Raw genomic sequence first — 26,393 nt, forward strand, 5'->3', positions numbered from 1 at the left:
GGGCTCAGGTAACAACCAATCGCAGCTCGGTTTGGAAATATCACATGAGCACCCACGATATGTATGAAAGCAGGTGGATTTTTCTCCTTAATATAATCAGATGCGATGTTTACATTATTGGTGGTGGTTTTGCTTTATTTGTAGCTCGTCTGCTGGACCGTCATTGCTAATGATGTCCTTTGCTCTTAATCTGAAAATTTGACTGCATTAGATGTGCTGACCCCTGCAGAAACCTTGTTCAACGCTCACAAGGTTTTCACACACTATTTGAGCGCCATTGACATCAAAGATATGATCGTAAAGGTGATTTTTGACTTCCCTTGACTTTAAATCCAACTTCTCAATTCTCACGAGAATGTGTTGATATGACTTTTACGTTCCAGACTCGGCCCCGGGCTGATGGCGGGCGTCTTAAGTCGACCTACGTGAGGTCACTCCATGGAACAACAGCTCAGACCACCGGGCATACAAGTGAGGTCATGTTTTCCAAAAACCATGTTCTCATGTTGTCGGGCACACGCTATCAACATGCTTTGTGAAAATACGGCCAGGCAGACACAAGAGCATCCTGTGCCATCGGGAGGGCTAACAATGGACGAAAAACAAGCCGCTGATACTGTACGAGCCGGTCCCTCGGGGAGATGAAAAAAAAAAAAAAAGCTGCCCCGTGTGTTTACCTCCCACGTACAAGTGGATTAATGGCCGGAGCTGCTGCGCTGAGATGACTGATGACTTTAGAGCTTTGAAAGCCGCTCCCCCAGCGAGCCCTCCCTGTCACCTCGCTGTCTCCGGCGGGGTCGCTGGACGGCGTCACCTCACTCTTACAGGAGATAAAGGTGACAGAATGATGTCTCGCAGGCCCTGCTGTCAATCGATGGATCATTAAAAAACAAAAGCACCTGCAGAGAATCACATTCCTCTACCTAAAATGACTTTTTATTTTATTTCAATGAAAAAAAACATACTGATTGGTATAAGAATTGCATCGTGATTTTGACGTTTTTCTAGAACCCGCTAGGATATTTTGTTTACCTGCTAATGACATCTAATGCATTTGCTGCCAGTAAATAATGTTCAATATTCAAATGACAATATTATCGGGCTTGAGTTCAGACAGCAGCGTGAATCGGAGACATTGTTAATATTCAGACTCTCCCTTATAGTGACTCCCAGCACCGAAACCATCCAAACACATAATTATGATGCTGCCCCGACATGTATACTCATAACTGTAAACATCCGTATGAGGATTTGGATGTGAATCATGGTACATTCATGGATTTATTACCTGAGCCGAGGATGTTTGTGACTCTGGAAGAACATACAGTAGCTGACATTCTCACGGATTGTTGCACGAATGATTAAACCAGACAGATGTTCTACTGTAGGGTGATTTCATAATTGTAATGCAAAACTTTTTAAAATAGGCAACTTAAAAGCTATATTATGTTTACCGATAGTTAATGTGAAAATGTTCTTTCTCGGTTTATAGAACAAATTGTTTATTGAAGGAAAAAGAACTCAGCAAGTAACAACTTGCTTGCATCGACGTGCATGCAAACATTGTTGCCGTAATTGGCGATTATTTATGTTTTAAAGTTGTTTCAACTGTTGTTTACTACATTTTATTTGCTTTGAATTATAGTGGTGATTATTAAGAATTGTAGCCAACAGATCTGCTATTGACTTAGGGCAGTGTCTCTCATCTATATTTTGCCAGGCCCCCCCTAGAAAAGAGAAAACTTTTTGAGCCCCCCACAGACGATGAACTGAATATGAATAAGATTATTATTGATGAAAATTGATTAAGTATACCTACACATGTATCCTTTTTAACATTAACAACAGAAAAACGCAATATAAATCAACTTTCAACAACTGTTGATTATTTTTATCGCGTTTATACGGGTTACAGCTTAGTCTAAAACGGAAAAAAGAAGCAAGTGCACCAAAGTGCCTGAAACTAAAAGAAGATGATGAAAATTATTACTTTATTGCAATTACAGTCCACATGACAGCAGAGGTTTCTGAAATTCCCCACCTTAAATTTGAAAATTTACTGGAAACTTTCTGAATACTTATTTAATGTTCTCATATTTTACTTTGTTTTGTTTGCGTTTGATCATGTTTCATATGCAAGCAGAGCTGTGATTGGTCGTTACTTGAGGCCATAGCAAATGTGACTAAAGATCCACCGTTTTTTTTGCCCCTCCCCTATTTTTGTCACTGCTACTGACAAAAACAGACTGATGTGCTAAGACTAGTGGGGCACATTTTGTAGTACATATTGTGAAGAAAATTTCCAGGCTGACTTTTCCTTTTCCTTTAACCTCTTTTTTTAGACATGTGTGACAGTAAATGCTTATAAAAATAAATGTGAGATGCATTTGTGACACATTTTATGACACCATCTACATCCTCTAAAGAGTTTTATAGCATTTTCGTATTGATATTGGAGCGGGTTAAGATTTTTTTCCACTTGCATGACAGTGGTTGACAACATTAAAACAAATCTAATGAAGAGAGCCCATCTTTCATACTGCGCAGATTCTCTGGAAAATTCAGCTTTTTATTAGGACCAAGTTCCCAGAGACTGGTGAGGCAATAAAAAGTCAAGTAGATAAAAGAGAAGCAGGCGAGGGTTAGGAAAGGGATGAAAGCTTTAAAGTTTTCCATATTATCTTGTGAAAAGCCGCGTTCTCTGCTCGCTCCTATTACAGTTTTGCCTTCATTATCCTGAAGGACAGAAAGAACGCGCACCCAAAGGGATCCTTTGCGCGTTTTCGGTATTGCGTTCATAGCGAGAAAAAGGCAGTAGATTAGTGACATTGGTTGCGTGACTCACCCCTCTACCTCCATTCTCAAATGCTTCCCCCTCCTTCCTTCTTTTTTGCGTGTCTAAGTCTCCGCAAGTCATGCAGACTCATAAAAGTGGCGACGCAGAGACGTCGACATATCTGAAGCTAACAAAGATAAACGCACTCAGGTATTCATTGCACATTTAATAGGCTGTCCCCAAAAAAATATTCGGCTCTCTCATGACTTTTTTTTTTTTTACTTCGACTGGATCAATCGGAGCAAAAACAAAGACCGCAATGTTTCCTCTCATGCGGGCAAGCCTAAATTGTGGCGGGCATCCATTGAAACTATATCTTTTTACATATGGTAGCTATTAATCTAAATCTCTATTTACAGTATTTACATTTCTATCTACATATTTGTTTTCACGTTATATCTCTTGATCAATACAGTTTGTGTGTCTGTGAGCTAGCTAGCTAAGTAGCTAGCTAGGTAGTTAGCTATTTTTATGTGCCATTTTGCCTGTTTTAGGAAATGTATTCTCTGTGGATGATTTAATGTCTTCGTTGCTAATCACCCACAGAAAGCTCTCTGGTTTTCAAGCTGGTTACACCTTGAATCAGTACAGGAAGCAAAGAAACTGAAACTGCGTATTATTTACTGTTGAATTTATCATCAGGTACCGTGATCTCTTAGGAAGGCGGCTACTATTTTCTTCCACCCACTCTATGTTTCCACCAGCTCTATGTTTTTAGTATTGTTTACAGAGCTAACTACTATAAAAGTCATGCACGTAGGCATGCATAACCCAAATCAGAAAGTGAGTATCTGCTTGTTGCTAATAGACCACCTGGTCATCAATACACATGGAAAATAGAATCAAGCATTTGATGCTAAAGTCAATGTTATGAATAGATCATACTAAGAAATCAACACAGGTTTGTTGGTTGATTTTTTTTTTTATGTAGAGTTGGTCAAAAGCAAAAAAATAAATACAATGAGGTTGCAATACTTTTGGAGGGGAGTTTCTGATTGAAAAAAGTTACAGAGTAATTGTTTTAATATAGATACACAAGCGATAAAATTGTAGTCAGGCATTCTCGATACAGAGTGTATCAGTTTTATTTTTTAAGAACCATCTGTGAATGTGTGTTCTCTCCAGGCTTTGTGCGCCACAGATGCTTCTTTTGTGCCTCGCTCCAAATCTTAATAAGCTGTTAAAATATTTGCAGAGTCTGCTTTTCTTCATGTCTCCCCCTCCTTTTTTTATTAGTGTTATTATTATTTATACCTTTTCACGGGCGAAAAAATGGAGATGTCCACTAAATGTGATTGATTGGACTAAAAAAAAAAAATGGCCATTATTGCCATTAAGCGCCACATGTCAGCTGCCGCTTTTGTGGCGGCTGTATTTCTAAGCTAACCAGTGATCCATGAGCGCAGGCGGGAGGAGGAGGAAAGGGGAGAAAGAATGTAACGCCCTGAAAGAAAATGCCCATCTCTCTCTCTTTCTATGGATCTGTCACATGATTAAAAATACAGCTGCAGACACGAGCGTATAAGAGGCAAGGAAAGAAAGCAAAAGGAGAAGAAAGGGGAAAAATAGGGGGAGAAAGGCTGAAGTTTGAATTATAGAAATCACTTCTTTGAAGCCATGGGGAAGGGGAATAAAAGCCATCTTGGGGGCCGTTGTATACAAATTTCCAGTGTGCATGTGTGAACGGGACATAAACCTGACGGAATGTGAACGAAGAGGGGAGTTTTTATTCGATAGTGTTAGGAGCTAACGTTTGCGCGCGACCAATTTGGGCCTAGTCAGTTAAATGCTAGTGTGGACCCCACTTATTTGCCGTGTCGCTGCCCTTAGCATTTTTACTCCAGACAACCAGTGGACTCTACATAAATTGAGCTTTTGGTAAGAAATTTGTCTTGTAAACTTATATTTTCTGAAACAATTCATTAATTAAATAATTACTTTTAATGGACTTCTGCATGTTTGTTTGTTTGTTTTATTTAAAATCTAGAGTACACCCCCATTTGAGAACCACTGTTCTTCATCATACCTGTAGATGTAGAAGTCCAGGCCGAGAGGTCCGGTATCCGGCACGTTTTCAATGCTTCCTTGCCAAACACACCTGGTTCAAGTGATTAGAAAAACTTAAGAGGTTGCTGACGAGCTATTCATTCGAATCAGGTGTTCTGGGGAGTGAAACTTGGAAAACTTGAAGGACTTGAGGACTGGAGCTTGACACCTGTGTTCTACACAGTCAAGTGGAATCCAACCTGCCACTCGCGCTAGCAGCTAATGCTAGGTGACTGGACTTGGATAGTTCAGATTTATTTATTTTTTTAATTTTTACTTTTACATTCAGAAGCTTATTTCATTGCAGGTTAAGTAGAACCTGTGGCAAAGTCAAACTGTGGCAGGACTTTCTAGACCTGGATTTCCAATCTCTGATAGCGATTCATACCTTAAAATTATTCAAATGGAATATAACCTGTTTACTTTCACATTCATGCAATACTAGAACTACTTCCATGTCAAAAATGGGAAAATATGTCAGACAATCATGAGATGAGGTTTCTGGCAAAACGTTCCCAAGGTGGGACAGTCAAATCAATCAAATTTTTATTTGTATAGCCCTAAATCACCGAAGTCTCAAAGGGCTTCACAGATGAAAAGAGGTCATGTGGAGACCTCTTTCGAAAAAAGAAGTCGTACAGAGATATCTTTTCAGTGTAAGGTACACAACAGCATCCCCTGTCAAAGCTCCCAGAAGGGGAAGTAAAAACTCAAAAACCCCAATTAGGGGAAAATCAGAAACCTTCATAAGGGACCACAGGTGGGAGGAGCCCCCTTCCAGGCCCACAGGTTGAAGTGGATGCGGCATTTACCAAATACAGACATACACATAAACAATATAGATTACAGAAAACATATTGTGCTATATAGTGCATTCCATTCTATTATTTATTTTGAAAATCAAAACAGCTGCATGTCAACTTACGCCGAGGCTGCGGGATACAAATTTTATGACGGCACAAAACCAGAACCAAGCAAAAAATGTCATATAATGGTGAGTGCATTGACTTGTTAAGGGGTGTTGAACCGTCATCCAAGAAAGCATTTAGCATTAGCTAACGTATTAACACAACAACCGGTCACCATCTTGAATAGCCATTACGTTTTTGATGAATATGGGACTATATATTATATATAATACTATGATACTATATAATACTATAATAGTATATAATATATAATATAATATGGACTTCAATATAGGACTTCAGTTAACGAGTTCATAGTTGATGTTGGCTAGTGATGATGGTTTCAACCAAATTTTTGCACGTTTCCTTAAGTTGGTTTCCAAATTGAGCAAAAACAGGCAACGCTCCAATATTACTGTTAAAATATGCCACATAAAGCCATAGAATCTGAATAAATTTAATCAAACTAAAGATGATTTAGAGTTGACGCTGACACATCTGTTCGGGTAGAGAAACGACATTTCATCTGCAAAACTGTGTTCCTTGTCAAAATTAAAGTCGTAAAACCATCACGGAAGCGGCAATAAAAAAACTAGAGAGTCCTTGTCTGAATTTGCATATTAATCCAATGTTACACCCGCCTCATTAAAACTTTTACTGGACACAATCAAATTGAAAAACAGGAAATTGTGTCCTCTGCCAAGCGAAATGCACATCAAGTGTCACACAAGAAATAAGCAGTGGCTCGATGGCCAAATTGAGGCTGAGTGTGCGAATGGCGACCAAAAAGTAGCATTTTGAGTTCTAGTATGAATTTTAGCTGTGTCTTTTTCATTATAAATATTACATATTAATCCAACTCTTCTGCGTTACAGCATTATAAGACCATTATAATATGTGTCTTTCTTTTTTTTACCTGTTATATGTTTGGATGCAGCCATGCTTTGAGGCTTGTCGAGGAAGTCACGGTCCACACTGTGGTTTGATTTCATGCACAAAGGTGAGCGTTCCAGTCGTGTCATCTGTAAAATAATTTACATCTGCGTTTATTGTCAAGTATACTCATTTACATGCATTGTACACATTTGACCTCGGAATTTAAAGCCATCACAGTGGCAAACACAGGCAACAAATGTTAAAATCCACAAAGGATTATTCTTTTTATATACGTATATTTTCAGGGTGTGTTTGATGATAAATGACCCTTCTTCCTCCACCCTCAGATTTGATCAGAAATCAATAAACAATCACACTGATAAACTCAATCAATTGTTGTGTTAAGTATCTACAAAATCTTTTCAATTTGCACCCTTTCTGATTTGAATGGGCCATTGTCTGTTACAAGATGAATAATGGATGACCTGAAAACTCCTTGAATGTGCCAAAAGTTCTGCATCTGTTAAATGAATGTTTAAAAAATGTGATTTTATCATATTTTTGACTCCCACTGATAATCAGTTAACGCATGACTCTCATACAATAAGAGATATCTTGCAAACAACAATTCAAATCAGCACTATCAATGCTAAATGCAAGCTAGCAATTGACAGGTATAAAAGTACGAGCAGATTGATATTGACCAAGTCCCGGGTGTCAAAACCCACCTGGGGGGTTAACATGGTGAATGACCACGTTTGATTATAGCTGTTAAGTGAAAACACATCCATCATTTCAAGCAATATGTAAGTCCTTGCTACTTCCTGTTTTCTGGAGCCCATTCAAAAAAGATAACAAAAAAGCTGCCTTGTGGAAAGTGCCTGATATCGTCTAGAGGCAAGATACACATGCGGCGTCATTCTTTCGCGCTGATACTCCAAACATGACAAAGTAGGTCAAATAATAACGCAAACTCATATCCTGGAGATAAGTCAGCGCGGTACTCTGCTTGTCTTTGTAAAATGTCGCAGAATTATTGCTGATGAATGGCTTTAAAAGGTCTATTGAGGATGTCTCTCAAATTATTCCAAAATAATGGACGTAGTTTTACGTTTTGATTTTACGGGATATCCAAGATAAAAGATGCAAATATTGTTACATAAATGGATTCTGTTCAGTGGTAACCCTATGATATTATTTAGGTACTTTAAGCTTTCTGGAGCCATTCAAAGTACAAAAGCTGTTGGTTTTAACCTTCGTGTAATATTTTGACCATTTTGGGTCATTTTCTTCCACATCATTCTCACAGTATTTTAAATAAAGGATGGAACATTACCGGTAGTGTTATAACTAAGTGGTCGTGATCGTGTTGACCTTTGACAAGTTTTCACAATCTGGATAAAATTTCAGCTCCCTAGTGTTCTTTCTATACTTTCTTTTTGACGTGAAATGCCATTGATGTAGCGATCAAAGGATTGGACAAAATATCACAGACGTTAAAGACTATTTTTTTAATTTTATGGACACTGCTTCATTATTGTATTTTATGAACAATTGGACATAGACAAACTTGTCAGGTGTGCTGGGGAAAAAAATAATGTCAACTGTGATCGATGTATATTCTGAAAACATAAGAACAGGTTTGAATTTTTAAAACGCCGTCGGGCTGTTGCCTCTTCATATGTATACTGTACAGGCAAAATGCTTGGACACACCTTTTCATTTAATTTCTTAAAGTAATGATGATCACTCCTTTTTCTTTGGTTAGCTGATTGCTTCTTGCCATAACATGAATTTTAACAGTTGTCCTGCTATATTTGAACCTAACTTCTGCACAACACAACTGATGGTCCAAACCCCATTGATAAAGCAAAAAAAAAAAAATCCACTAATGAACCCTGATTAGGCACAAAATTGAAGTGAAAATGGAATTCAAATTATAAAACTGTGTTGGGTTTTACTGGTGAAGAGAAAGCCGATCGTCTTTCATTTAAACATTTTGCAGTGATTATATCTCTCTTGATTTGGACGTGCACAATGGTGCACAATAATGACGGCTGAATCAAAGCAAAAGTGTGTCTATGGCGGTCTTCAATGGGGGTAGTCAACATCATATAAGATCCTCTAAAAAGGGCCGATGCCCCTTTATTTAAACTAGGGAGTAGTGGGGTGCCGCACAAGGAAGGGCCTCTCAAACAGCTGGTGTACCGCGTTAATCTGATGAAAAAAAAAATTCACATATCCATAATTGTAATCAAGATTGACAGGAATTTAGAATAGAGAGGGTCCGCATTCATGGGGACCATTATGACACGGGGTGGGTTTCAACATGCCCACCTGGCAGGCGGGAGAGGGCTGTTTGCTTAGCGACATCAGCTTTCTCAGCGGGGCTCCTTCGTTACATTCAGGTCCGTCGCACGCACACACACACACACACACAAACAGTGGTATCTAGAGTGTGTAATAGGAGCCAAAATAAAGAGGCACTTAAGGTTTGGCCCCAGCAGGCACAAAGGCTTCCTCAGTGTGGCGTATAATAGGGCCTGACCGTGTTACCCCCTCTTTAACCCGCCCCATTTTCACCCCACATCTGTGTTATGAATGTACAAGTGTTATTTCAACATGTAAACATGCATTTGTAGACTCTCCAGCACATTCCAAAGCAACAGGTGGCGCTAAAACCCCAAAATGTAGCATCGCGTAAATACGATTTTTTTTTGCGCGGATTAATTGCCTATCGATAGGCCTCAGCATGATCTAATATTCATGGTATCATAATGAAAATGTATTTTCAATCAATACTCCCTTGGCAACTCGTTTTTGGACTATGGAGATACAGGCACTCTGGCTGACGCCTGCATTATTGGAAAGTACTAAAAATCACTTCAGCAGTTCCAGTGTGACGAAAACAAAAAATAAACTCAAGTCCCGATTTGAGCTATATGTACTGTAAATAACAAGAATGGGACGAAACACAAATCTCACAAGATGAGATGTCTCACGAGACTGAGTTGGTTTGTTCAAAAGTGATCAGTATATACGGTAACTGTCAGGCTGTCAGCATCAAAGGGTGCAGTCATTTTTGTCTCGAAAACTGCCTTTGAAAAGCTGCTCGCTAGCTGATATAAAGCCCGCAAAAGCTGCTAGCTAGCAACTAATTTATGCGCTAAACGCTGGCAATAGGCATTCGTACACCAAAATGCCAACAAAATCAAGCCGTTTTCAGGGGCCTGAATTGTTGATTGAATGTGAATTCAGGACAAGTATAAAGTCGCAACTCTGCCGCCGCAACGGGTCGTTGTCACAACATGCTTTTGGGGAAAAACCCAAAACAAAAGCCTTTGTGTCAAAATACAAGCATTAGCGTCCGCCCATCATGGTCATGTTTGTTTTGAAATCTCAACCACAAATGGCGGCGTGTTTTATTGTCAAAGACGTAACAAGCTGCACGTTTTCCTGTGTAATTCATTGCCAAAAAACGGCGAAAAGAAAAAGGATCTCGTGCTGCGCAAGGACAAGAAATCTCGTGGCCGAGGCTTCCCTCATCATTACCCTCGTACCATTCCACTCAGATAAAATCCGTGGTAATGCTCTGACGGTTCACCGTCACATATTATACTTGCATTACACGGTACGTATCTTTTGTGGTGGTTTTTGTCAAATGCGCGAGCAAACACATTAAAATGTATCTCCAGCTCGCTGTAAGTGTTGGCCATTGTCTCGCAGAATGTTAAGACCTGCCCTTTATTGTTTGTCATCTTTTCCGCCTGGAACTCAATCACTCCAACGCCCGATTGAGAGCGCTGTTTGGCGCTTGATTGGCGAAGGGGGAGTGAGGGGCGAGCACGACGGGGACCTGTGGATGCTGGGAGATACGGCTTCCCAGTGTCTGGAGGACAATTAGCCACCTATCAAAGAGCCACCAGGCCGTCCTCCCTGATTTGCTATCAGCGTAACGAGGGGGGATGTTCGATTCTCTGTGCAAAGTGCCCGAGCGCAGCCTCCTCAACGTGAACAAATAGAAGGTTAAAGAGAGTAATACCTCAACACCGAAAGCCCTTTGTCTTAAAGTGAGGGGTTGGGGGGCACGCTTTGCATTCATTGCGCTCCCCAGCGACTCTCCGGTAGTCACAGGACGACATCATTTTCTGGGGACAGTTACAATGGCCGTATAGTCGGGACGGCCGCAATTAATCGATTGCTCGATTGGTAATGAATCACTTCACGAAGGGGCGAAATTCAAGCACCGCCAGCAGATGCGAATGTGTGCCTACGGTGATGAAAAATGAAAAATATTTGTTTTATGAAGAAAAACTGCATTCAAACATGGGCTGTGTTATTGGGGCCTAACTGATATGGACTTTTCTAGGCCAGGGGTATTTGATGTTTACCTCCTCTAACACACTTGATTCAAATGAGCAGGATTATTATCATGCTTCTATACAGCTTACTCATGAGCTGATTGTTTGAATCAGGTGTCTTATAAAAGAAAATATAGAAGAAATATAATGTTATATTTGGATGATATAACATTTATTTCCACCCAATGCATTTCAATGGGTGTCTTATTTAAGGATTTTCACCATTCATGGACCGGCCTGGTACTTATTAAGGTAAATGTAAATATTTTACTTATCCGATGCCAGAATGCATTGCATGGTGCAATGGATTAAATGAATGAATTAATAAGGGCATGGATCTTTGTCATGTGTTTGTGCTACCATTAGCTGATTATATATCAGCGTTAACACACTTATGCTTGATTTATGTTGCACTTGTGTTTGCACTTCTTAAAAGAAAATCTTTAAACTGTAACTGTGGGTGGGTTTAATATACATCAATTCCTTGCATTACCTTCTTTGTTCACCTAATCATTGCTTGTAAAAATCAAGATTTGCTTTGTTTTGGGACACTGAATAACCCTATCAACATTTTTTATGATATACAGTATATTTAAATGATATGAGGTTATGGTATAGATTTATATATCTTAAATAACAATGCCAGTGTTACTTGTATACAACATCTGCAAAGATTAGAGTACACGAAAGCTAAAATAAATAAATACATAAATATATAGACCATAAATATGGGCCAACTAGCCGATTATTTTTGGCTTATATTGGAATGGCCAATCAGTCGAGCCCTACTTGTAATGGCGAGGGGCAACGTATTTTTTGAGACAACAAGCACGCAGCTATACATCTCTTTTTCTTGGTCAAATCTGAGCAAGTCTCGCAATTTTCCAGTGCCGATAATGCACTGGAGGACGTTTCACCGGATTGGAAAATTGCATGACTGACACAGTTTTGTCAGACTCTGACCAAGAAAATGCCACACCCTTAACTGCATTTTGCCATTGTCACCAACATAAATAAGAGGACCGCAAGATCCGTTTGAAAAAGACTGTTGCAATTGGACAGAATTTCCATGTTTATTGGATTTTTACCTCCACGCTGACAAAAGGGGGCCATCTGCTTCCAGCAGATCCTTATTGAGGAGTGTTCCCATGAAAAATCCTCTCCTCCACCACCACTCATATATATATATATATATATATATATATATATATATATATATATATATATATATATATGAATTTGAATTAGACTGAATAGGTGTTCTAAAGTATGTGTGTTCCAACTGCGTCCCAGCAAAATGTCTGCAGGCATACCACACTCACATGAAGGTGAGAGTCCTGTTAAAAGACGACGACCGGGTCGGTGACCAACCGGGGTCACATTTCGGAGGGGTTATCAAGCGGCTCGTTGCATGGAGGCCTGGTAACAGCAGGAAGCAGCTGAACAAAGTTACTATTAGCAGTGCTGCTCTCACTCTCCTTTAATTGGCTTTGACTGCATTTGTTTAAATCCAACAGTGGGATGACGGGGAGGGGGGGTTGTCGCAGGAAAACCCAAGTGTCAGTTTGTCCAGACACTGTGGCACTGTGGGGAGGTACAGGGGGGTCAAGCCCCCTGAACAAGCCCCACTTCCCACCCCCGTTCCCTCTCCTATACGCGCCTCTGGTGGTCCCAGTTCATTTCCTCAAGTCAGCGGGGAGCACTGACACAGGCGTGCACGGCGACAGTGCGTGGACACCCACATCGGGGTGTAGCAAGCACGCTTGTAATCCATGACCCGACACTGCTCCGCCCTCCTTTTTCCATACCGCATAAACACATCCTCTCTCTCTCTCTCTCTCTCTCTCTCTCTCTCTCTCTCTCTCTCTCTCTCTCTCTCTCTCTCTCTCTCTCTCTCTCTCTCTCTCTCTCTCTCTCTCTATATATATATATATATATATATATATATATATATAATGGGAATCTTGCGATTAGCTTGACTTCTTGAGTATAATTGGCATACAAATACATCATTTTATGACAATTGTGGTTCAAATGACAATAACTATGTATAATCATACGGGAATTGAATCATAAATTGTTATGGAAAAAAAAAATTCCAAATTTTAGTTACCATGTAGTAATCGATAGTCATGATTTTACGGAAAAAGTATGACAAATGAAAGAGTATTTTTCAAAGAATTGTCAATTTTGAGGATAAAGACGTATTTACAAAAGTAAAGTTATAAGACTACGCAACAGAATAACGTCACTTAAAGATAATGTTTTCATTGTATGAAAATGAGTTAATTTTTACAAAATAGTTAGTAATTTTACAATAACTAAGTGGAGGTTTTACAAAAACAAAAATACTTTTACAAGAATTAAGTCATAATATTACAAAGATAAAGTAGTATTTATAAAAACTATGTTGCAATAAAATATAGATGTATTTTTAGAAAAAAGGCTGGATTTCATTTAAAAAATAACTTTCAACTTTCAAGATCTTATGAAAAGTTCTACAATTACATGTTTTAAAATAAATTTAATCCGGGATCAGTATATTGAGTTGAACGCTATGTAATCTATGCAAATGCGTGTCTGGTAGGATCAATGCGAACTAAATCTTCTGTCGCCCTTTTTGGTCCGTCAAACCACCCACTTTTTGCTCCAAAGGTCTTCCTCGTGAAAGTTCGAGGGGCCTTTTCCAAAAACCACTCCGTCAACGCACCAGTAAACTTGGCAACGGCGCGGAGACGCAAAGCCGTCCACGCTGGCTTCAGGCGGCGAATTAGGCCGGCCTGTTTCTAGTTAGACAGTCATTAAAGAGATCTTACAGCCACAGCAAATGGTTTCCTGTCCTGAGTGCTTAACTCCTGTAGTAGGAAATGTCCTGGGCCGTAAAGGCTGAACCCCGCTTCCTGAACAGTTTTTTTTTTTTTTTTTTAAGTGACCGCAGAGGGCAGGCGGCGTGCTAGGACTAGCTTGCGCGAGGTCCAATCAAATTGGGGGATGCCGCTTGACCCCACCATGGCATTGCCCGTTTAAACAGGTGGCGTTCATTTATGGCGCTGTGATATGGGAACGGGAGGCCAATTCAATTGACTAGGAGAAAGAAGAGTGAGGGAAAAAGACAAAAAATAATCAAAGATGCATTGCTGAGAAAATATCATTCTTCAGGACAGACATGAATAATTACACCCTCAGGAGATTATCGAGTTAAAAGTCCCGATTATCATTTTTCTTTTTTTTATGGCAAGCCAAAGATTTTCTACTTTGCTACTTTGCTTAACTTTGACAAGTACACGCAAATGGTGAAATTTGGGGAAATGAGAGTAGTGTTGCCATGATTGAATCAATTCATCGACATGGAATCAAAAGCCATTCTGTGATAATCGACTAATAGTTTAGTTACCTAAAAATATAAAACGCTCAGAATCTCAGCCCTTCGACTGTGAATTGTTCTCAGCCGAATTCGCAATTTCTGATATGATACAAACAAAGCATACACGTATATATATATATATATATATATATATATATATATATATATATATATATATATATATATATATATATATGTTTTGCATGGTCAATAATAAAAACATTTTTTTCAATAAATACGGATGCAATTAATCAATTAGTCATTAATATTGCTGTCAAAACACAACTATTAAAATAATTGTTGCCAAATTAGCAAAAAAAAGAACTACGGAGAACCTATACAGAGTTCCGATTCAAGATATCGTCAACCACATAGCATAATCGGCAAGGTAAGATTACAATATTTTTGGGTGATTTTTTTTTTTAACACATTGACTTTGACAACTCAATACTTTTATTTTTACATTTTAGCATAAAAAAAAAGTTCGTCCAGGGAAGTAAATGCAAAGATCTGATAAAGTTCCCATTGTGCACTTGTTTTTTTTTTTTTTCCTTTCAAAATGATTGAAACATGACTTAGACCTTAAGCTATGTGGCCAACGATGTTATAAATACAGTATACTGTACAAAATCTTTTGTGTCTCGCTGTCTGTTTTCCGGCTGGTCAATTAAAGTAGAAGACATTCATAGTTGCGGAGACCACCTGTCAGCTTCAACTATGCAGGTGACTCCTTCCTGTTTTTGTCTTTGGAACAAAAGCCGCGTCTTGCCAGCGCTTTGTGTCTGCCCTTTAAGTGCATGCATCATCTATTAGTCATGCGCAAACACATTCAGCATAACGCAGCTTCAAGGCGGCTTTTTACGGCCCCGGCCTAGCATATGTCTCCTCGTTGTGAGAAGACAAAGGCTGAAAATATGATATTACAGCAACAGGCAGGAGTGCAAACTGGAGTGGGGAGTGTAGCGGGGTGGGGTGGGGTGGGGGGCTGCCTGGAGATGAGTACTTACATGACTGTTATGAATCAAAGCACTCAGGAGTGGATAAAAGTACCGTAAACGTCAGGTTAATAGCTGGCTGCGACGTGCGTATGACTTTTTAAAAGGAAGAGGCCAACAATGAGTGCGTTGTAAAAATAAGAAAAGAGGCGGGGTTACCGGCGGGTCAGATTCCTCAAGTCAAGACTTCCAGTGGTACGAATGTTACCGGAGGTTGAACAACAAAAGCTTGCGAAATAGACACACAAAAGTTTCATTCAACCTTACGCAATTATAATCTGTAAAGTGATACGAGAACTGTCATGCGGATTGAAAACTGGCCAAAACCAATAAAATCATAAAAACGAAGACCATAATTCCCCAAGTATCAGACATACTTTTTTCCCAAAAATGAAGGCCAAAGTATGGGTGTGTCCTATAAACGGTAAGTTAAAAAATATGATTATTATTTCATTCGACACAATTTACAAGCCTTTTGTTAGCTGAGGTTATTACAGCATTATTTTCAATAAAAGAAGCGAGCAGACCAAACCACCGTAATAGTCGGTAAGGTGCGGTCTCTCCAAACTTCCCGGTTAGAAATATTGGTACCATAAAACTCATATTTAATAGGAAATTAAATCGCCTGTCTTAACGACCGGGTCACAGAAAAGCATACCGTCAACGTGTACGTCAAGGTAGACTTATGAGTATGTTATGCGTTGGGCATTGTGTCAACAAAGGCAGATCCAGTATGTAACGCTAAAGCACAGCATCGGTAATGATGCTGTCCAGTCATCTGTCACGAATTTTAGCAAAAACAGAGCATTCACTCAAGGCGGAATGGTCGGCGGCCTTGAGACAGAGATTACACGCCTAAAGAAAGCAAAACAAAAGCTGGACATGTGAAATTTATTGGCACATTTAGCAAAAAAAAAAAAAAAAGGCCGTCAAGGACGAGAGTCGCCAAGAAATCATTTTGCAAAACTGCTGCCTGAGCGCCGTTTCCTCGGCCCATCTGAAGAGGGGATATTTGTGGAGTGGCTGAACAAACACTGATTTGCTGCTATCGCCGTCTTTCCCAGCAGCCAGGAGGGCTGATAGGGGGTTTTCAGGGGGTATACCTATCAACTCTAGCACCGAACCTACTGGAAAATATGGTCAAACTGTCCTCGCGTGTGACGTCGGCATATCTCGGGAGAGTTCGGCTCAATGAGCAATATTTTTTTTTTTTCAATTAATCGGTAAGCATAATGCGAGCTTCAAATGCGAATTTGGAACTTCAATGGTGTTCTCAGTCAAATAGCACATGAGTCAAGACAGTGATGACCATGTTGCACTTAATGTTAACCACGTGCAAGGAGAGCTGGTATGCAGGAAGAGGAAATGGCACTTGAAGTGACCATTGTTGGAATTCACAGCCAATCTTGAGATAATGATACCAGGGTAAAAGGCAGAAAGTCGATTTGTGGATAACATCCTTTCGCGTGGGTTTGTTAGATTGCAATCATCGGGAGATGCGGGCATTTATTTATTTTTTTTTAAACCAGCGCTCATTTTTTACATTTGCTCAACTAATAGGAAGTCCTTTGACAGATTATGGACACTTCAAAAAGTATTGAAACTGTACAAACACTCATTTAGGTCTTATAAATATGTGTGTATGTGTATGTATGCATGATGAAAAACTTTGTTTTACTGAAAATGTGAAAAAAAATTACGAGTAAATTCTAATAATATAAATGAATTATATACATTCAAAAAAAAATAAGAAAACAATATAAAACATACAGAAAAACTTGAATGTGTTATAAAAGTAATATAAAAGAATAAAAACATGAATAAAACATAAAAAATAAAATAAATCATATACAATGATAGAGAAAATCTGCAATTGTTTAAAAGCATTAAAATAATTTAAAAAACTGTAAACAAAAACATATTTTAACACGTAAAAAAATTATTTTGAATGGTATAATACACACAGATTTTATATATATATATATATATATATATATATATATATATATATATATATATATATATATATATATATATATATATATATATATATATATATATTTATATATAAACATATTTTAATATGTATAAAAATTTATTTTGAATGGTCTAATACACACAGATTTTATATATATATATATATATATATATATATATATATATATATATATATATATATATATATATATATATATATAACATATTTTAACATGTATAAAAATGTATTTTGAATGGTATAATACACACAGATTTTATATATATATATATATATATATATATATATATATATATATATATACACACACATATGTGTATATAATATATATATAGGTGTAATCATGATACCTTATGAGAAAAGCTCACTCTGTTTGACTGGCAATAATAATCAACCTAGTTTTAAATAAATTACATGCTCATAGTGCAAAGAGAATGTACAAAAATGCGTCCATTCCAGAAGTGCAAAAATGTGGTCGTCCGCCGATCTAATTTTGTATGATATGAAATTGCGCTTTTAACCTTGTCCACTGAGCTAATGAGAACCTTCATTAGTTGCACATCGGTTGGCGCGATACACGCATGGCTCTCATTGTTTTCTCTCTCGGCCAGTAACCCTTCGCCATGACGACCGCTAATTAAGGATGATTCTTACGCATGCCCTTTGCCCTTGGTGATGTGCCTTTTCTCTTTTTTTTCGTTGTCAAGCGGTAACGCTACACCGACCTCTTTAAATAATTCACAGCTCTAAAACGAACCTCTGGGTGCGTGAGGGCGGAAAGACCTCTAACCTCCGACGCTGGTCTTTGGCCGCAGAAATCTATACTTTTCAATTTGTACTCATTCACACAGATGATATTAGAGACGCAATGAGCAATCGATTAATCAACAATCGATACGACAATCAATTATTATTTTTGATAATCAAATGATAGTTTATGCCATTAATAGATTATTGTTGTGAGCTAATTTAAAATTGTCCAATTCCTTGGTATTGTAGCCTCATCAGTAAATATTTATTTCTTTTGTCCTAAATGTAAACCACCATACAAATAACTGAATCTTGGTTTAGTTATAATAGTGCACAATCTTTCATAAATGTCCTGTTTTTAATAAATGCATGGACATGTAATTTTTTTTTCCGATTCAGTGATTAATCAATGACTTCATTGACAGATGAATCTATTACAAAAATAACAGTTAGTTGAACCCCAAATAAACCGGTTTGTTTATTATCAGGGTTTAAACAAGTCCTGGAGAAATTGGGGTTCAAATAAACGTTTCAGATTTTTTTTTTTCTTGCTCACTATACAATCAAAAATAAATATGTCAAGCCAATTACACCAATAAATGTTAACACACTGCATGACAGTAAAACAGAATAAACATCAGGTTACCAAATAATGCATGGACATGAATGCCTTGGTACATTTTTTTTTTTCTATTAGAAAGTCATGGCGTAACAACTTGACGAGTGTTTCTAGAGCGACTCCTGATAGAAACAACACAACATTGTTATAAAATCCTGTTCAATCGCTAATTTGGGGCCCTAAAAATATTTATTACGCTGACACTGACATAAAGCATCTGTTGCCAGTGTTTAAAGGTGGCTCGGGCTACATTATAGCTTTGCCTAGCATCAATTAGCCACTAGCTATCAGTGCGTAGGTGCTCAATATAGGCTGGCGTGACATCCATAACTCTGCCCATTTTAACCCTATTCCCACAGACGTTATCTACTCGACAAAAGCCCAGTTTCAACCGCGAAATCAACCCTGCTCTACTCTACTTGCTCCTTTTTTGTTGCTTCTTTTTTGTGGTTACCGCCAAAAAGTAGTCTAGGTAAAAACATGTGACAAAAATACTATTGATTGGTCCAAGACAGAAGGAAAGCAGCCAGCTTCAATGATAGATGACGACGAGAGGAAAAGAATGGCTTGAACAACCTGCCTTTGATGGACTTGACGAACATATAGTCTTCTGGTTGATACAAAACTTCACAACAGGGAAAATCCAAGCACCAGGTACAATAATACTTCCGCACTCTCCATTGTTTTGTTTTTTGAAGACGCAATGTTCCTAACAGTTGCCGTTCCTACTGATCACATTTTAAGAAACCACACTGACTTAAATGTGGTTTCAGCTGGCAAATTTGTCTCTTATTTGTCTAAAATCTAAAGTTTCTAATGCAGAAAATAATTTTCGTTTCGTTAAGCTCAGTTTATATTTTTTTTTAAGTAAAAAGTTTATAAAAGGTGGTCATTCATAATTAAGCCAAAATGCCCTCGGTGTGTATATTTGTTATATATTAGACTATCCAATAAGATCAGACCAGGACAAGACAAGAGGGACGAGGAGGTCACAGCATTAGGCGGTGAGTCGATACGTCTGGTGGACCGGCGAGCTCGGCCATACAGCGGGGTGCCACGTCTAATCCCCTCCCATGGACCGACACCAAACCATATGTTTGGCAAGTCCCGAACGCCCCACTGTCACATTTTTATTATAAGCGCTGACATCAAGGCCCACTTGAGTAACCGTGAGTAAAAAAGCAAGCATGTCATTCCCGCCCGGGCTATAATTGTGGCTTAGCGCTTTGATTAATCGCTCTTTAATCTGATCGCTGAATTTATGTCCCTCATCACCGAGAAATAAACCCGTCGCTGATTATTTCTTCCTTCTCATTCTTTTGCGCGAGGATTGCAACTCAATTATCTTTGCGATTATCCTGCGGGTTTTAATTTAATCAGCCCCCGGCCATATTTCAACAAAACACGCTATCATAACACAACACTGTACTACACTTAAGCCTGTTAGGGCCTCAGAGTTAATACCGGGCCCTGGCCGGCGGAGAGCGAAGGGAAGGCGGTGTGTGTGTGTGTGTGTGTGTGTGTTTGCGCGGCGCTAACAGATGTCATAATTATGCGCGTGTTAAACATATTTCACACTCGTCAGGCAGGCCCTCGTATTAATCTAACGGCAATATGCTTCGCTTGTGATCTGCCGCCGCGCAATCTGTTCGGCTCGCCGCTTAATTGTGACACGCGGCGCAAGTACGAGCGGGAGGCGGGTTAAGGAGGTTCAAGCCTCGGCGCGAGATCGCGCGGCGTAATTGCAGCACTTGGCAGCATGAAGGGCCCATATTTCTCGACTAGAGTTGCCCTTGTTCCGTCTTTATTATGGAGAACTGACGCATAAAACAGAGAGATCACTAAAAGGGGTAAAGGAAACTAATCAGGTCTCCTCTGCTGGCCTAAATATAAGCAGAAGCACTGACCTACACTGGAAAAAAATATGGCTCTTGTTACCGTAAAATAGCAGAGTACAATTTTTTACCATAATTGTACTAAATGCGTCACTGTAATTTAACGGTACTACAAACAAGCTGCTGATATTTTACTGTAAAGATAGCAATTTCTTACATTGCAGGTAAAAATACTGTTGGGTTTTACATTAAAGTAAAAAATAAAAATACAGCTTGTTACCATAAATGCAGAAAATGTAATACCGGTATTTATCGGTAGTTTTCTGGCAACCAAGGTGCCAGTATTTTACCATCAAAAACAGCCTTTTTTTTATTTTTCAGTGTGGTGTATTTTGTGTATTTTGACCTGTAATGATATCTGTAGTTTTATAAGGCAATGCATGATGGGTAAAACGGCTTCGGGTTGTGTTGTACCGCTTGTTACGACTATGTGATATGCTAGTAAAGAGTTAACACTACATCATAGTCCGCAGTATCATTATATATTAAATAACAAAAAAGAGTGAAAGATATAACATATAACATACAGTGAACATACACAAATGAACTAATTCAATTCTAAAGATGTAATTTTACCTTTGTAAAAGTCCAGATGTTCAAACCCAGGTATTTATTTATATCAGGGTTAGGTTAAGGTTCGGTAAAGTAGAAAAAAATGGGATTTTTTTACTAGGAAAAATTGCCATAAGTGCAGTAAGTAGTTAGTATATCTATTGTAAACATTTTTTGAAAACCACCCATCTAACATTCTCTCACTTTTGCAAACTTCACATGTAGCTAATTTTCAAATCTTTGATTTGAAAAATGACAATTGAATTATTTAAATGTATCGGCCAGTCCTGCATTGACCTACAACTAATACCTGAATTTCCCTACGTAGTAAGAAGGGCCATGGTGGCCATGAGAAATTTTGTGGATTTTCCCGAATGGTGAATCGTATCTTGTCAACCTCCAGGGCTCCAGAATTTTAATACCACTACATTATCTCATTTCCAAAACATAATGACCTTGGATCATCACCAGGAAAACCCTCAAGTGTTTTTTTCTCACTAACATGGCAGCTAAATTTGAGGTAAACGAGCCCTGGAGCTAAAAACTTTAATTGTACCTTTGTGTTTCATTAGAGTTCTACTATGCCAATTCTTGACCTGGCATGCGTAAAATACTCCAATCTGATCCAGCTCAGTATGTCCGTGAGAAACCCTTTCCCCAAAGTCACAAAATACTTTTGAAAAAGTTGGCAGATAATGCAGTAACACTGACTATAAGATGCATTGGGCAACGTGACAAAAATATGATTTACATTTATTCTCATTGTATATTCTAAACACCCTACCTGACAGAGAAGCAAGGAAACCATCTTTTAATAAACATCACATTTAATACTGCCGCTTATCCTCAGAAGGGTCGCTGGCTTGCTAGTGCCTATCCTAGCTGTCTATAGGCAGTGGGCGGGGACACCCCTACCTGGTTGCCAGCCAATCAGAGGGCAATTGGAGAAGAAAAACCATATATATGCATACATACATATATATACATATTTTTTTTTCGCGTTTTACTTGACTGAATGTTGTGTTGGTTGCTGTCCTTCAACAAGGTCTCATGAAAAACAACAATGTTATCACTGCAGTTGGCTTAACTTTTATTGTGTCTTATCTCTCCTGCAACAATGGATTCAAGTGGTCAATGTTTGGCCAAAAGAAAAATAACAATTAGTCTTGTTGATTTGCTGTAAAGAAATGGATTATTGAGGAGCTTGCAGATTGTCAATGAGGTTTTCTCCAAAGGATAAAACACTAATCTCTCGGTAGACCCCTCAGCATGGATTATGTCACGTCGGTAGTGTCGTTTATAAACTCGGTAACAAACTTTCTGGGAGAATTCAAGCAATCTGACCTTTAATTGCAATCAGACGAGCATCCGAGTATGTCTCCAAATCGGAGCCGGCGTGATGATGCGCTAACCCCGCCGCTGGGTCGATGAGGCCGCACGCTGGCGCGCCTGTGTTTCCTCCCACTAAAGAAGGGAAAATAGATTACCGATAGCTGTCTGGAGGAGGGGATGCAAACAAACATACAAATAAAGCTGCGGCTTGAGTCTCGCCGCCGATGCCCACCAGGTGGGAAACGTGCGGCTAAAAATGTGCGCGGCAGACCCGCTACAGGCACCGGCGGAAGACCTTCAGGGCAGACACTGAGGAAACACGAGGAATCTTGAATGAGTTAAACGTGGAAAAAAAAATACAAGGGGCTGTGTGTGTCTGAATGAAATTATAACGAAAATTATATTTAGACGACTCTCGTGTAAATCAGCACCTGAAGATCGACGTGGAAGAGCTTAAACGGAGGCCGCGTGGAGTGCTCCCTCAATCTGGGAAGCATTTGAAGCACCGCCGATAATCTCTTTGCGATCTCAACAGGATATCCTGGTGACTAATTTTCTGACTAATATGAATAATATGCGTGCGAGGCCTAAGGCTGAACAGAACATGTTTAGGGAAGCACTGGGCGGAATCCACACAACAATCACATGTATGATTTTAATCTTCTTCTCCCTTACTTCCCTTTAACATCACAATGTAACTTTGAATTAAGCACTAAAATGCACATAAAATACGATATCGTAAGCACTTGTATGAAATCGAGCGTTTATCATATCGGGAACTTAGTGACACCGTGACACCGACCAATAACAGACCAGCATCTTAGAGACGCTGTGGCAGCAACCAATAGCAGACCAGCATCTTAGGGATGCCGTGACTCCGATCAATAGCTGACCAGTATCTTAGTGATGAATGCCGCGACACTTATAGTGACGTAGAAACACAGTCATACAAGTTTGAATTTTGTAATTGTTGTTGATGCCGTAAAGCAGGAAAAATGCCATGGGGACGAACATTAGTCCCTTAGGAAACAAACCTTGGTATTCAACCTCGTAACGTGAAAAAAAACATAAACTAGGGACGTCGTAACCTGGGGGTCCACTGTAAAATGAAAGTGTTCTCTATGTAAAATATGACCCTTGATCAAGGGCTCACGGACCCCTGATGTTCCCGGGGTCCCAGTTTGAAAACCGCTGCTATATATACATGTAATGCTGGCTTTTCCACAATAAGGCATCACTGTATGTACTACACACAGATGAGTGAGTGTACGTGCAGTCCCAAAGGAGGTAAAGGGAGACGTGGCTTGGGGGTGAAAGGGGGTTGTGACGTGAGGGTGTGTGGGGCAATCAGGGATTATTGTCAGTGACAAGGCTGCACCTTGATGGTCCAGGCGCTGCATTGTTTGTCACCCAAGCAACCTCAATCAATCAATCATCTGGCCCCCACCCCGCAGCAGCGCATCACCAATCAATCAGCTCAACGTCCAGGGTGAGTCGGGGTGGCGGTGGGCCGGTCCCGACTCGGGTTACGCCGGTCAATGGCACGTCACCAAATCCTCAGGACACGACTCAATAGTCAAAACGGCCGAGCGGTGCATTTTAATAGCTTAAAAGCAATTTCAAAGGATTGTTTTATATATTCATTTAATTTTTTCCCCCCCTTGGAGCAGATGAATAGTGTAGAGCCAGATGGGCCGCAGGAGGCAGTTGTCCATATTGATGCGTGCTAATCAGAATTATATAACCATGTTTTGTGCTGACATGCTGGCCTCCACTGAATCTATGCATCTTGGACTCGGCGCTCAGCAGAAATGTATCGTCAGCACTGTTACACATTTAATGGCCTTTTTTTCTCCGCGAAGAGCTTAAAGATTGGAATATAGTCCTGTGCTTAACAAATGTGAACAGCGCGATTAAATTAAGAGCGTTGGTCGGAATCAAAATTAAGGGGTTATCGTACTGGTCCAAGAACTCCAATATTGGGATTGGTATCGATAATCACCCATTTTTAGTCACTGAATAACATCACCTGATCAAGTCTTTAACATTTCACATTAAAATGAATAAATAAATAAAAATATGTATCATCCCTGTTGATATTGTATAAAATCCATACCAGTATTGAAGAGTAGTCTAGACTCCAATAATGGTAGCAAAGTTGTATCTGGACCCCTATAATCAAAATCATGGTTTATGTTTGATGAATATTTATGTACATGGTACTTAACCCATGTTATTTTTGATGCAAAAAAGAACAAAAAAAAAAATCAGCAACCTTCCACAATTCCACAGGTATCATGTCTATTTTGTGCTTAAATCACTTTTTATTCATAAGCGCAAAAAAAAAAAAAAAACATTCTCAGAAGAGGCCATTATCGCCACCCAGAGGACAAGTGTGTTGAAGCTCGGAGGTCATTTTGTCACACCTAGACCAAAATTGCAAGTACCTAAGCATGCAATGTCCATAATGGCTGTTAATATATGGACTGAGCATCAACATCAAACTCTGTATCGACATCCTGGCAAGGCGCGTTTGATGCGACCAGCGCCGTCTCTCCCTCCCTGATGTTTCTTTTCTCAGCACATTAGCTTACCGCCGCGGGGCTCCTCTGACCGGCGGATCAATGGCTCTCGCGCCACTGTCAACCTTCATTTGGGCTGAGCGAGCGCTGGCTCCTGTGCTCGTCTGCCGCCGGCCCTGCTTTCACCTGGCCTCCTCGTACACCCGCTGCCCACCTGAGACCACTCATGACAGCCGGTGGTGGAATACTGATGTATACGCACACACAAACACAAACATATGCATATATATATATATATATATATATATATATATATATATATATATATATATATATATATATATATGGTTATTTATTTTTCATATTCTGTTCTGTTCTCTTCGAGTCATTAGTGTTAGGCTAGAGTTTTTGTCCAATCAGATTTCAGCTAACTTGTGTTGCCAGGCTGTATGAAATCTGCTCGAGGTCTTCACAATCAACAGTGCAGGCATCTGTGCACTGTAAGTGAATGGGCACATATAGGTAATTTGTGAGAGTTGCAATCAGATTACGAGTTGGCGACACTAGGGCCAGCTAGAAGGCCTCAAATTCAACGCACCCTGCGATTGGATGAATCATAGTGTATTAAAATAAGTGATTAGTTGATAATGCGCATGGTTACTAAGGATTATATATTTTTGCCAACAACTCAAAACTAATATCCAGGACATAAACCTGGTTTAGTGAAAAAAAATTGAGATTATTTGAAATCTAAATTTTACTAAGCCAATAATTTCACTGTTTTTATATATTTGCTATAGGCTTAACTTTTTAACAAACTTAGAGTAGAGTCAATGGCAAAAAGACAAAAATGGACATTTACAAAGTTTTACTTTAAAAAGTTGCTTGACTATACACCGGGGAAAAAGAGCCAAACCTATAAGGTAAGATATTTTGAGAATTGTTTCTATGAGAAGATAATAAGAAAAATTGAAGGGTGAAATTTGCTAGTTTTGTTCAAAACAAGAAAATATTCATAGGATCAAAGGAAGCTATTAATACCATTTTTTATTTAATGATATTAATTCCGACATTTGTGCCTGTTTAAAAACAAAACTTAAACTTTGTTAACACGGCTTCACATACTTCCTGTGGGTGCTCTATAATCTCTCCTCACAAGAACTCCAAAGTAATTTAGACTTTTGACCTAAGTACAGGTTGAGTTAGTCCGTTTTAACCGTACAAACTTTTTTTGTGTGTACTTACAGTCAAGTACTGTGTGTGACTACTTTCGCCGCGTTTGCTGACAGCAGTCAGCAACTAGCAGCAGCAGAGACAGGCGACAAGTCCTTGGGCTCCGCC

The 26,393-nt window shown here is 39.1% G+C and overlaps 1 protein-coding gene across 28 annotated transcripts in view; it reads right to left on the bottom strand.

Moving 5' to 3' along the window:
• Positions 1–26,393, bottom strand: part of LOC148424444 (uncharacterized) — a 196,112-nt gene that overhangs the window by 70,117 nt on the left and 99,602 nt on the right. For 17 of the 28 annotated variants that reach the window (XM_088413979.1, XM_088413971.1, XM_088413973.1 and 14 more), the window contains 3 exons: positions 6,707–6,812; positions 4,863–4,934; positions 216–864 (listed from right to left, as the gene is read on the bottom strand). In XM_088413979.1, the coding sequence (XP_088270105.1) occupies positions 674–864; positions 4,863–4,934; positions 6,707–6,812 (369 nt within the window). In that variant the 3' untranslated portion in view covers positions 216–673. Of the gene's footprint in view, positions 1–215; positions 865–4,797; positions 4,935–6,085; positions 6,813–22,542; positions 22,663–25,130; positions 25,300–26,393 lie in introns of those variants that run through there. The other 11 variants (XM_088413982.1, XM_088413984.1, XR_015865488.1 and 8 more) reach the window with 8 other exon arrangements.

Source organism: Hippichthys cyanospilos, chromosome 4, assembly GCF_059441005.1.
Source record: "Hippichthys cyanospilos isolate Australia breed blue-spotted pipefish chromosome 4, RoL_Hcya_1.0, whole genome shotgun sequence".
Lineage (NCBI taxonomy): Eukaryota > Metazoa > Chordata > Actinopteri > Syngnathiformes > Syngnathidae > Hippichthys > Hippichthys cyanospilos.